Source organism: Heterodontus francisci, chromosome 6 (genome assembly GCF_036365525.1).
Source record: "Heterodontus francisci isolate sHetFra1 chromosome 6, sHetFra1.hap1, whole genome shotgun sequence".
Taxonomy (NCBI): domain Eukaryota; kingdom Metazoa; phylum Chordata; class Chondrichthyes; order Heterodontiformes; family Heterodontidae; genus Heterodontus; species Heterodontus francisci.
Window position 1 is genome coordinate 30,903,486 of NC_090376.1, and position 11,243 is coordinate 30,914,728.

At 42.2% G+C, this 11,243-nt stretch overlaps 1 protein-coding gene across 1 annotated transcript in view; it reads right to left on the reverse strand.

Moving 5' to 3' along the window:
• LOC137371218 (copper-transporting ATPase 2-like) overlaps positions 1–11,123 on the reverse strand; it is a 189,371-nt gene extending 178,248 nt beyond the window's left edge. Inside the window, exon 1 of the mRNA XM_068033410.1 lies at positions 11,056–11,123. Coding sequence (XP_067889511.1) covers positions 11,056–11,061 — 6 coding nt within the window. The 5' untranslated portion in view covers positions 11,062–11,123. The remainder of the gene's footprint in view (positions 1–11,055) is intronic.
• Positions 11,124–11,243: the final 120 nt, after the last annotated feature.

The following is an 11,243-nucleotide window of genomic DNA, read 5'->3' on the forward strand; positions in this document are numbered from 1 at the left end:
AATGGCAGGATGCCACATTATATTAATCTCTACATGCATCTATGATGTTAGCTCAGCTGACCTCTCACTGTGCCTTACAGTTCAGAGGCAGTGGGTTTTAATCCAATGCTAGCTCTTAAGTAAATAACCTAGGTGGGCATTCCAGTTCTGAGTGCTAAATATTACATAGGAAAGTACAAGACTGGAAAAGATTATACAGTCCATCTGGCCAGTCTGAATAACTAAGATGCCTCAATTCCCCACTCCCTCTATCGATTTCTGCCTTACATTTTCCACACAACTGGTGTCCGATTGGTTATGCAGTCCATTCGGCATATTCACCACCCTCCGCGTAAAGTAGTTAAATCTAAAATTGCCCAATGTTTAAGCCTAAAGTTCAAGCATATGGCAGCTTGATCATATTATCATGCTATTTGTCAATCCCCTGAATAATTTTGCCATAATATCTCCTGAGTCTTCTCTGGCGTAAACAGTCCCAGACTCTTCAACTTCTCATAACCTAATTTAGAGCAACTGAGTTATCAGTTTGGCTGCTTTTTTCTGCACTGGCTCCAATGCCGGAATGCCTTGCTATAAAACAGCAATCAGGAGTGTATACAGTACTTTAGTTGTGCATTTATACAACAACTTGCATTTACATAGTGCCTTTAATGTAAAGTGCTCCACAAAGCATTCAGACAAAAAGGGACACCGATGGAAAGGAGAAATTAGGTAGGTGTCAAAAAGTAGTGGCTTTTAAGGAGAGGGAAGTAAAGTTTATGGAGGGAATTTCAGAGTGTGGGGCTTAGATGGCTGAAGGCAAGATGACAATGGTGGTGTTAAATAATGAGGAATACAAAAGAGACCAGAGTTAATTATCACCTGTTGAATTCATTCTGTCTCTAATTATAAATCTCAAGTCTTGGTAGAAGGTAAAATAGACGAACCTTGGTCTTTTTTTCATCCAGCAATAACTGTGTTCCTATGGCTCTAACATTGATCTATGTGAACAGCAATGCCCTCAGCATTGATCCCAGGGCATCCTTCTAAGTGATCCCTTGCCATGAAGACAGCACCCTGTCTTCTTTGCTTTATCCACTTTTCAATCCACCTTCTGTAAGGATAAGCAGAGCAACTGCTTGCTACCTTAACCTCGATGGTGAGAACGCTTTTTAAGAGACGATAATCCAGGTCAAAATTAAATAGTAACTTGGACAAATGTAGATTAAGTAAGGAAAGCAGCATGGACTAGTTAAGGGCAAATTGTGTTCAACTAACCTGCTTGAGTTTTTTGATGAGGTAACAGAGAGGGTTGGTGAGGGTAATGCAGTTGATGTGGTGTACATGGATTTCCAAAAGGCATTTGTTAAAGTGCCACATAGCAGGCTTGTCAGCAAAGTCAAAGCCCATGGAATAAAGAGACAGTGGCAACATGGATATGAAGTTGGCTGAGTGAACTTTTTCAGATTGGAGAAAGGTATATAGTGGGATACCCCAGAGGCTGGTAATAGGACATAAAAACAGAAAGTGCTGGAAATACTCAGCATTTGTGGAGAGAGAAGAGTTAATGTTTCTGGTCTGTGACCTTTCCTCAGAACTGGCCAGAAATGTTAACTCTGCTTCTCTCCACAGATGCTGCCTGACCTGCTGAGTATTTCCAATACTTGCTGTGTTTATTTCAGATTTCCAGCATCTGCAGTCTTTTGCATTTATGTTGGTAAAAGGACCATTGCTTTTCTTGTTATATATTAATGACCTATACCTGGGTAGTAGGGCACAATTTCAAAATTTGCTGATGACACAAAATTTGGAAATATTGTGAACTGTGAGCAGAATAGTGATAGACTTCAAGAGGCCATAGACAGGCTGGTAGTATGAGCAGAAACATGGCAGATGAAATTTAATGCAGAGAAATGTGAAGTGATTCATTTTGGTAGGAAGAACGAAGAAAGGCAACATAAAGGCAGTGGTGTAGTGGTAATGTCACTGGACTAATAATCCACAGCCCAGGCTAATGGTCCGAGGGCACAGGTTCGATTTCCATCACGGCAGATGGTGAAATTTGAATTCAATTAATAAATCTGGAATTAGTCTAATGGTGACCATGAAACTATTGTTGTAAAAACCCACCTGGTTCACTAATGTCCTTTAGGGAAGGAAATCTGCTGTCCTTACATGGTTTGGCCTACACAGGACTCCAGACAGAGACAGCAATGTAGTTGACTCTTAAATGCCCTCTGAAAAAGCCGAGCAAGCCACTCAGTTTAAGGGCAATTAGGTATGGGCAATAAATGCTGGCCTCGCCAGCGATGCCCACATCCCACAAATGAGTAAAAAAAAAGATACAGTTCTAAAAGGAGTGCAGGAGCAGAGAGACCTGGGGTGTATGTGCACAAATCGTTGAAGGTAGCAGCAGAGGTTAAGAAAGGCATATGGGAACCTGGGCTTTATAAATAGAGGCATTAGAGTACAAAAGCAAGGAAGTTATGGTAAATCTTTATAAAACACTGGTTCACCCTTAATTGGAGTATTGTGTCCAATTCTGGGCACCACACTTTAGGAAGGATGTGAAGGCATTGGAGAGGGTGTAGAAAAGATTTAAGAGAATGGTTTCAGGGACGTGGATAGATTGGAGAAGCTGGGGCTGTTGTCCTTTTGAGAAGAGAAGGTTGAGGGGAGATTTGATAGGGGTGTTCAAAATCACGACGGGTCTGGACAGAGTAGATAGGAAGAAACTGTTCCCATTGGTGGAAGGGTCGAGAACTAGAGGACACAGGTGAATGGCAAAAGCAACAATGGCGACATGAGGAAAAAAATGTTTACGCAGCGAGTGATTAGGATCTGTAATGCATTGCCTGAAAGTGTGGTGGAGGCAGGTTCAATCGTGGCTTTCAAAAGGGAACTGAATAATTCTCATTCTCAGAGACACTGCAGCAATGGTGGAGGTCATTCAGCCCATCGAGTCCATGCCGGCTCTCTGTAGAGCAATCCAGTCATTCCCACTCCCCCGCTCAATTCCCATAGCCCTGCAAGTATATTTCCGTCAAATATTAATCCAATTTCCTTTTGAAATCATTGATCATCTCTGCTTCCACCACCCTCGTAGGCAGCAAGTTGCAGGTCATTACCACTCACTGCGTAAAAAAAATTCCTCACATCCCAGCTTCATCTCTTGCCCAATACCTTAAATTTGTGTCCCCGAGTACTTGTACCATCAGCTAATGGGAACAACTTTTTTTCTATCTTGTCTACACTTGTCAATGTTGTTCACCTCTATCAAATCTACTCTCACTCTCCTTTGCTCCAAGAAGAATAACCAATTATCTGAAGAGAATAAAGTTGAAGGGCCACAGGGAAAGTGCAGAGGAGCAGCACGGACATGAAAGATTGAATGGCCTTGTTCCATGCCAAAACCATTCTATGATTCTCACCTATTCCACTTTTGGAAGTGCTATCCTTTGGATGAGATATTAGACACAGGCCCTGTCTGCCTGGCCCTGATGTTCATGTAGATATTAAAGAAGCTACAGCAATATTTGAAAAAGAGCAGATTGTTCTGGCCACTATTCTTACTTTAACCAACACCATCCAAATGAACTAGTCATTGATGCAACTGCTGTTCACAGGATGTCACTTTATGTAAATTGAGGTTTGCTTTAAACAAAACAGAACTTATACAAGTCACTTCAAACTAAAGTATTGTACATTTATACACTTGGGGATTTTTCTGACATAACGCGTGCTACAGAAGTGCATTTATTTCTCTATACTACAAAAATATTACAAATAAATGAACAGGTAGAATGAGTAAAATTATATCAGCCATAGTGCTACAACCAAGACGGGAGTAAAACACTGTTAATTCAGTCCCACTACTCCACAGGTCATAGCATATCAAATAAAGTTTCCCACCTACCGAAGAATAGCCCAAATTAAACACTTTATTTATCCCCCAGAATAAAGCACACCAAACCAGATTTCTTCCATCAACAACATCATTAACTATTTATTAAAAAAGAAATAATATCTTAACTAACAAGATAAATCTAAATATGAAAAGATTTTAAAATCCTTATTCTTCCTAACCCTCATGCACACACCCATACATTCAAAAACTGGTTAACTGGGGGAAAAGGTTTTTGGTTTGCAGCTGTTTCTTCGGAATAAAATGGAAGAAATAAAATAATTATGTTTTTCAGTGTTCTGGTGGAATGTTTTCAGGTTGATGAGGTGTCAGTGCCACTCGAAGTCTCTCCGGGCGAGGTTGATGAACATCTGTGATGGATAGGCTTTCAAGGCAATTGGTCTGCAGCAGAAGTCACACAGGTTTTTCAGCAGGGGTGCAGCAACCGGTCTGCTTGGGTTTTTAAAAACAGCAGTCTAGCAGTAGAAGCTTTCTTGAGATTTCAGGATCTCCCAAAATACAGGAGGCAACAGGAACCACTCTGGATGCAGGAATTCTTCAGAGACTGGAGACAATAAGAATCTGCCACCTTTCAAATGCAGGATTCCTTTTCAAGAGATACAAGTCCACTTTACAGTGAAAGGTAACACTTTTCTGGGTCTTCCTCCCTTTGCTCCAGGCAGGTCAAAACAAAATTTCAAATACCTGCCCTTTGTCCAATTCACAGGCTTGTTAAAAAGGTCCAAAGTGAAAAAAACCTTCCTGAACATGATCATATGTCCAGCCATAGCTGCTCTGAAGGTCAAACCCTTGTGGTTTCTTTGAAATTTCTGGCTTTCCAGTCATTGTACAAATTCAACTTCCTTTCAAAGCACCCATAAAGTTCAATTTTTGAAAACTCATTTGAAATTCCAAGCATACTTCAAAATACAAAGACGTGGCTGGGCAGCTATTGCTCTGTATTGTTTTTAAAGATATATTTAATTGCCAAAATGTTTCTGAATGTTGAAACGCAGCAGTTGTATAATCTTCCTCCCTCATATCAAGGCAAAACTACCAATTACTTAGGCCATTCTTTGCTCCAATCCAAACTGTAGGGAGTATCATAGCAACTGCAGATCTAGCAAAAAGGCACTATCTTGTGAACTTGCAAAACAAAGCATAAAAAGGTATCGACAATACAAATGTTGTTTGAAAGCCACAGGAAAATCCTTACAATAGATTTTAGGTCTACTAAAGGCAGAATTGCTACATTATGTAACTGAATTTTCCCATAAACAATTTTAACTATTATCTCCCCAAAAACTTAAATCGAAGTCACAAATGACATCCTACGTGACTGTAACTAAGGTAAATTTTCCCTCCTCGTCCTGTCTGCAGCCTTTGACACGGATGACCACACCAGCCTCCTCCAACGCCTCTCCACTGTTGTCCAGCCGGGTGGGATTACACGCGCCTGGTACATTCTCATCTATCTAATCATAGCCAAGGAATCATTTACAATGGCTTCTCTTCCTGCTCCTGCACTGTTCCTTCTGGTGTCCCTCAAGGATCTATCCTTGGCCCCTTCCTATTTCTCATCTACATGCTGCCCCTTGGCAACACCATCAAAAGCATGGCATAGTTTTCACGTGTATGCTGATGAAGCTCAGCTCTACCTCACCACCGACTCTCTCAAATCCCCTCCACTGTTGCTAAATTGTCAGACTGCTTATCTGACATCCAGTAATGGATGAGCAGAAATTTCCTTGAATTAAATATTGGGAAAACTTAAGCCATTGTTTTTGGTCCCTAATCCAAATTCCATTCTCTAGCTACCGACTCCATCCCTCTCCCTGGCGACAGTCCGACATTAAGCCAGTCTTGTTCGCAACCTTGGTGTCACATTTGACCCCAAGATCAATTTCTGACTTTACGTTCATGCCATTACCAAGATCGCCTATTTCCACCTTCGTAACATTGCCTGACTTTTCCCGTCTCAGCTCATCTGCTGCTGAAACCCTCTTTGTTACCTCTTGACTTGACTATTCCAATGCATGCCTGGCTGATCTCCCACATTTTACCCGCTGTAAACTTGAGGTTATCTAAAATTCCGATGCCCATGTCTTAACTCGCACTAAGTTCTTTCCCCTATCACCCTATTTTCGCTGACCTAAATTGGCTCCCGGTCAAGCTATGTCTTGATTTAAAAATTCGCATCCTCGTTTTCAAATCCCTCCATGGTCTCGTCCCTCCCTATCTCGGTAATCTTCTCCAGCCCCACAACCCTTCAAGATATCTGCACTCCTCTAATTCTGACCTCTGTGTATCCCTGATTTTAATCCACCATTGGTGGCTACGCCTTCAGTTACCTAGGCCCCAAGCTCTGGAATAACCTCCCTACACCTCTTTACTTCACTTTCAACCTTTAAGACACTCCTTAAAACCTACCTCTTTGATCAAGCTTTTGGTCATCTGACCTAATATCTCCTTTTGTGGCTCAGTGTCATACTTTGTTTTATAATGCTCCTGCAATGTGCCGTGGGATGTTTTATTAAGTTGTTGTAAATGTATTTTGAGAGTCTTTTATAAATTAAGATGTACAAATCCAGGGAAGATCAGAGAATTAGCTCAAATAGTAAAGCCCTTGCTTTTTAGACTTAATAGCATGGTCCTAAAAAGAGTGTGCAGGAACAGAGGGACCCTGGGGTGCATGTGCATTGATCTTTGAAGCTGGGAAGACATATTGAGAGAGTAGTCAGCAAAGCATATGTGATCTTGGGCTTCAGAAATCGAGGCATTGAGTACAATGCGGCACAGTGGCGCAGTGGTTAGCACTGCAGCCTCACAGCTCCAGCGACCCGGGTTCAATTCTGGGTACTGCCTGTGTGGAGTTAGCAAGTTCTCCCTGTGTCTGCGTGGGTTTCCTCCGGGTGCTCCGGTTTCCTCCCACATGCCAAAAGACTTGCAGGTTGATAGGTAAATTGGCCATTATAAATTGCCCCTAGTATAGGTAGGTGGTAGGGAAATATAGGGACAGGTGGGGATGTGATAGGAATATGGGATTAGTGTAGGATTAGTATAAATGGGTGGTTGATGGTCGGCACAGACTCGGTGGGCCGAAGGGCCTGTTTCAGTGCTGTATCTCTAACTAACAAAAGCAGGGAAGTCGTGCTGAATCTTTATAAGGCTTTGGTTAGGCCACAACTAGAGTACTGCGTCCAGTTTTGATCACCACACTTTAGGAAGGATGGGAAGAGTCCTTGAGAGGGTGCAGAGGACATTTACCAGAACGTTTCCAGGGATGAGGGATTTTAGTTACAAGGTTGGGTTGGAAAATCTGGGGTTGTTCTCCCTGGAGCAAGAGAGATTGTGGGGAGATTTGATAGTGGTGTACAAAATTATGACAGGCTTAGGTAAGTTAGACAAGGAAAAACTGTTCCCATTAACTAATGGTACAAGGACTAGGGGACATAGATTGAAGGCTTTGAGCAAGAGATGCAAGAATGTGAGGAAGAACTTTATTTTTCTTTACACAGCAAGTGATAACAACCTGGAACTCACTGCCCACAAGGATGATGGAAGCAGAGACATTCAATGATTTCAAAAGGAAATTGGATGGGCACTTGAAAGAAATATGGAGATCGAGTGGGGGAGTGGGACTGACTGGATTGCTCCATGAAGAGCCAGTGTGGACTCGATGGGCCGAATGGACTCCTATCATTGATTAGAATGGTTACAGCACAGAAGGCGGCCATTCGTCTCTCTGCCAGCTCTCTGCAACAGCAACTCACCTACTCCCAATCTCTGGCCTTTTGCCCCCGTACCTCTGTAAAAAATTTTTCTCCAGATATTTGTCCAATTCTCTTTTGAAGGCCTAAATTGAATTCGCCTCCACCACACGCTCAGGCAGACTTTCTAGATCCTAACCACTCGCTGTGTAAAAAAGGTTTTCCCTCATGTCGCCTCGGGTTCTTTTCCCAATTACATTAAATTGGTGTCCTCTGGTTCTGGATTCTTCAGCCAATGGGAACAGTTTCTCCATATCTACTCTGTGCAGACCCATCATGATTTTTAACACCTCAATCAAATCCCCTCTTAATCTTCTCTTCACCAGGGAGAGCAGGCCTCTTAATCTTCTCCAGGGAGAAGAGGCCCAGCTTCGCAACCCTATCTCCTTTGAAGTTCTTCTTCTCTGGAATCATTCACGTGAATCTTTTCTGCACCCTCTCTAATGCTTTAATTTCTTTCCTAAAGTATGGTGCCCAGAATTGGACACAATACTCCAGCAGAGGCCGAACCAGTGTTTATACAGGTTGAGCATAACTTCCTTGTTCTTGTACTCTATGCCCCTATTTATAAATCCCAGGATCCTGTATGCTTTATTAACCGCTTTCTCAAGCTGCCCTGCAACCTTCAATTATTTGTGCACATATACCCCTCGGTCCCTCTGCTCCTGTACCCACTTTAGAATTATGCCCTTTAATTTTTATTGCCTCTCCACATTCTTCCTACCAAAATGAATCATTTCACACTTTTCTGTACTATATTTCATTTGTCTGCCCATACCACCAGCCTGTCTATGTCCTCTTGAAGTTTAAATCTATCCTCCTCACAGTTCACAATACTTCTAAGTTTTGTGTCATCCGCAAATTTTGAAATTGTGTGCTGTACACCCAACTCTAGGTCATTAATATATATCATGAAAAGCATTGGCCCTATCACCCTTGGAACCCCACTATATACCTTCCTCCAATCTGACCAACAACCATTCACCATTACTCTCTGAATCCTGTCACTCAGCCAATTTTGTACATATGCTGCCACTGTCCCTTTTATTTCATCAGCTTCAATTTTGCTGACAACCCGGTTATGTGGCACTTGATCAAGTACTTTTTGGAAATCCATATACACCACATCAACTGCATTACCCTTCATCAACCATCTCTGTTACCTCATCAAAAAACTCAAGCAATTTAGTTAAACATGGTTTGCCCTTAAATCTGTGCTGGATTTTTTAAATTAATCCACATTTGTCCAAATGACTGTTAATTTTGTCCTGAATTATCATCTCTAAAAGCTTTCCCACCACTGAGGTTAAACTGACAGGCTGATGGTTGCTGGCTTGGCTGTACACCCTTTTTTGAACAAGGGCATAACATTTGCAATTTGCCAATCCTCTAGCACCACCCCTGTATCTAAGAAGGATTGGAAGATTATGGCCAGTGCCTCCACAATTTCCACCCTTATTTCCCTCAGTATCCTCAGATGCATTGTACAGTTACAGCTTTCCCTGACAATCTTTAATTCCAATTTATTTGGGTCAGATCCATTTTCACTCCATTGAAGTTGGCCCTCCCTCAATTAATTATTTTCAAACTTTGGATTGCTCCTTGCCCTTTTCCATAGCCATCCTAAACCTTATGATGCAATAGTCACTGTCCCCTAAATGCTCCCAAACTGTCACTTGACTCATTTGACCCAACTAATTTCCCAGAACCTTCCTCGTTGGTCTGGAAACATACTGATGTAGAAAATTCTCCAGAACACAATCTCAAAACTCTTGCCCCTCTCTGTCTTTTACACTACTACTATCCCAGTCTATATTAGGGTAATTAAAATCCCCCATTACAACTACTCGATAATTCTTGCACCTCTAATTTCCTTGCAAACCTGTTTCTCTATAGCTTTCCCATTTGTTCGTGGCCTATAGAATACATCCAGCAGAGTAACAGTACCTCTTTTGTTTCTTAGTTCTAACCAGATGGAATTTGTCCTCAACTCCTCCCCGACATCATCTCATTCCAGCACTGACCGCTTCCTGTCCTTCCTTCCCTATCTTTCCTGAACACCTTGTATCCAGGAATATTTAGTACCCAGTCCCACCCGTCTATGCCATAAATGTCTCTATGACTCTAAATTTAACAGAATCTCAGCTGGTATAATTAGTTTGATGGACAATACTCTAATAACTCAGTTATCAAGACTGACCAACTCTCCTTGCCACTCTGCCTCTCTCTCCTCCTTTAAGACACTCTTTAAAACCCACCTCAACAGTCCTAATATCTCCTTATGTGGCTAGGTGCTGAATTGCATTTGATAAGACTCTTTTGAAGCCCTTTGGGACGTTTTACTGTGTTAAAAACACTATATAATTATAAGCTGCTATTGTTGGCCATGTGAGCCGCATGGAAGATGGCAGGATCCCCAAAGACACATTGTACAGCGAGCTCGCCACTGGTATCAGACCCACCGGCCGTCCATGTCTCCGCTATAAAGACGTCTGCAAACGCGACATGAAATCGTGTGACATTGATCACAAGTCGTGGGAGTCAGTTGCCAGCATTCGCCAGAGCTGGCGGGCAGCCATAAAGACAGGGCTAAATTGTGGCGAGTCGAAGAGACTTAGTAGTTGGCAGGAAAAAAGACAGAGGCGCAAGGGGAGAGCGAACTGTGCAACAGCCCCGACAAACAAATTTCTCTGCAGCACCTGTGGAAGAGCCTGTCACTCCAGAATTGGCCTTTATAGCCACTCCAGGCGCTGCTTCACAAACCACTGACCACCTCCAGGCGCGTATCCATTGTCTCTCGAGATAAGGAGGCCCAAAAGAAAGAAAGAAAGATTGTTTAAAACATACTAACTTCACTCAAAGATCATATATCAGACGTTTTCAGAGGCACGAACTGCAGGAAATTATAACCGTTAATAAAAAGTTCCCAAAGGCACGACAGCCTCGTCGAAAACAGGTTAATCGGCATGTCATGTTAACTGGCATACAGCTCTTTTCCACCACGCAATGAAATTTGCCAGATGTTTTTCCGCTAACACAAGTGCCCTATAAATTGCTTTGCCAGTCTCTACGTGTACATATTTTAATATAAAGTACTACTCTCCAAACGAGATACCTACCGATAAGAAAAAAAGGCACTATTTCCCAAGAAAGACAAAAACAAAAGGATAGTCACATACAAAGAATGCAGCCAATAATTTTAGACTTAGGTGCCCAGAGGTAAAGGATTTAACTTTGTAAACAAAGCAATGCAACAAATCCGACTGCCCTAGACTTTAAAGCCTTTGCAAAATAGCACAAGAAACTAGTTTAATGCATTTTTATTTAAATGCAGAAGCTGGAATGGAGCATGTGCAAAGACTCCACCAGCTCTGCGCGGCGCTACAGTCGCCTGTCACTCACCCACATCAACCCCGGGGCTGCACAGCTCCAGCCAGAACCAAGCCAGCCTGTGACCTCAGCACGTCGCCCTGGACATGACGGCAATAGTTGGTGCAGAACGTTGCAAAAACCGGTTGCGAGGCGACTGTCTAACTTTTTTTTGTTTAAAAGAATGATTTTCAATTTTTTTTTAGAATGAATGTATACAT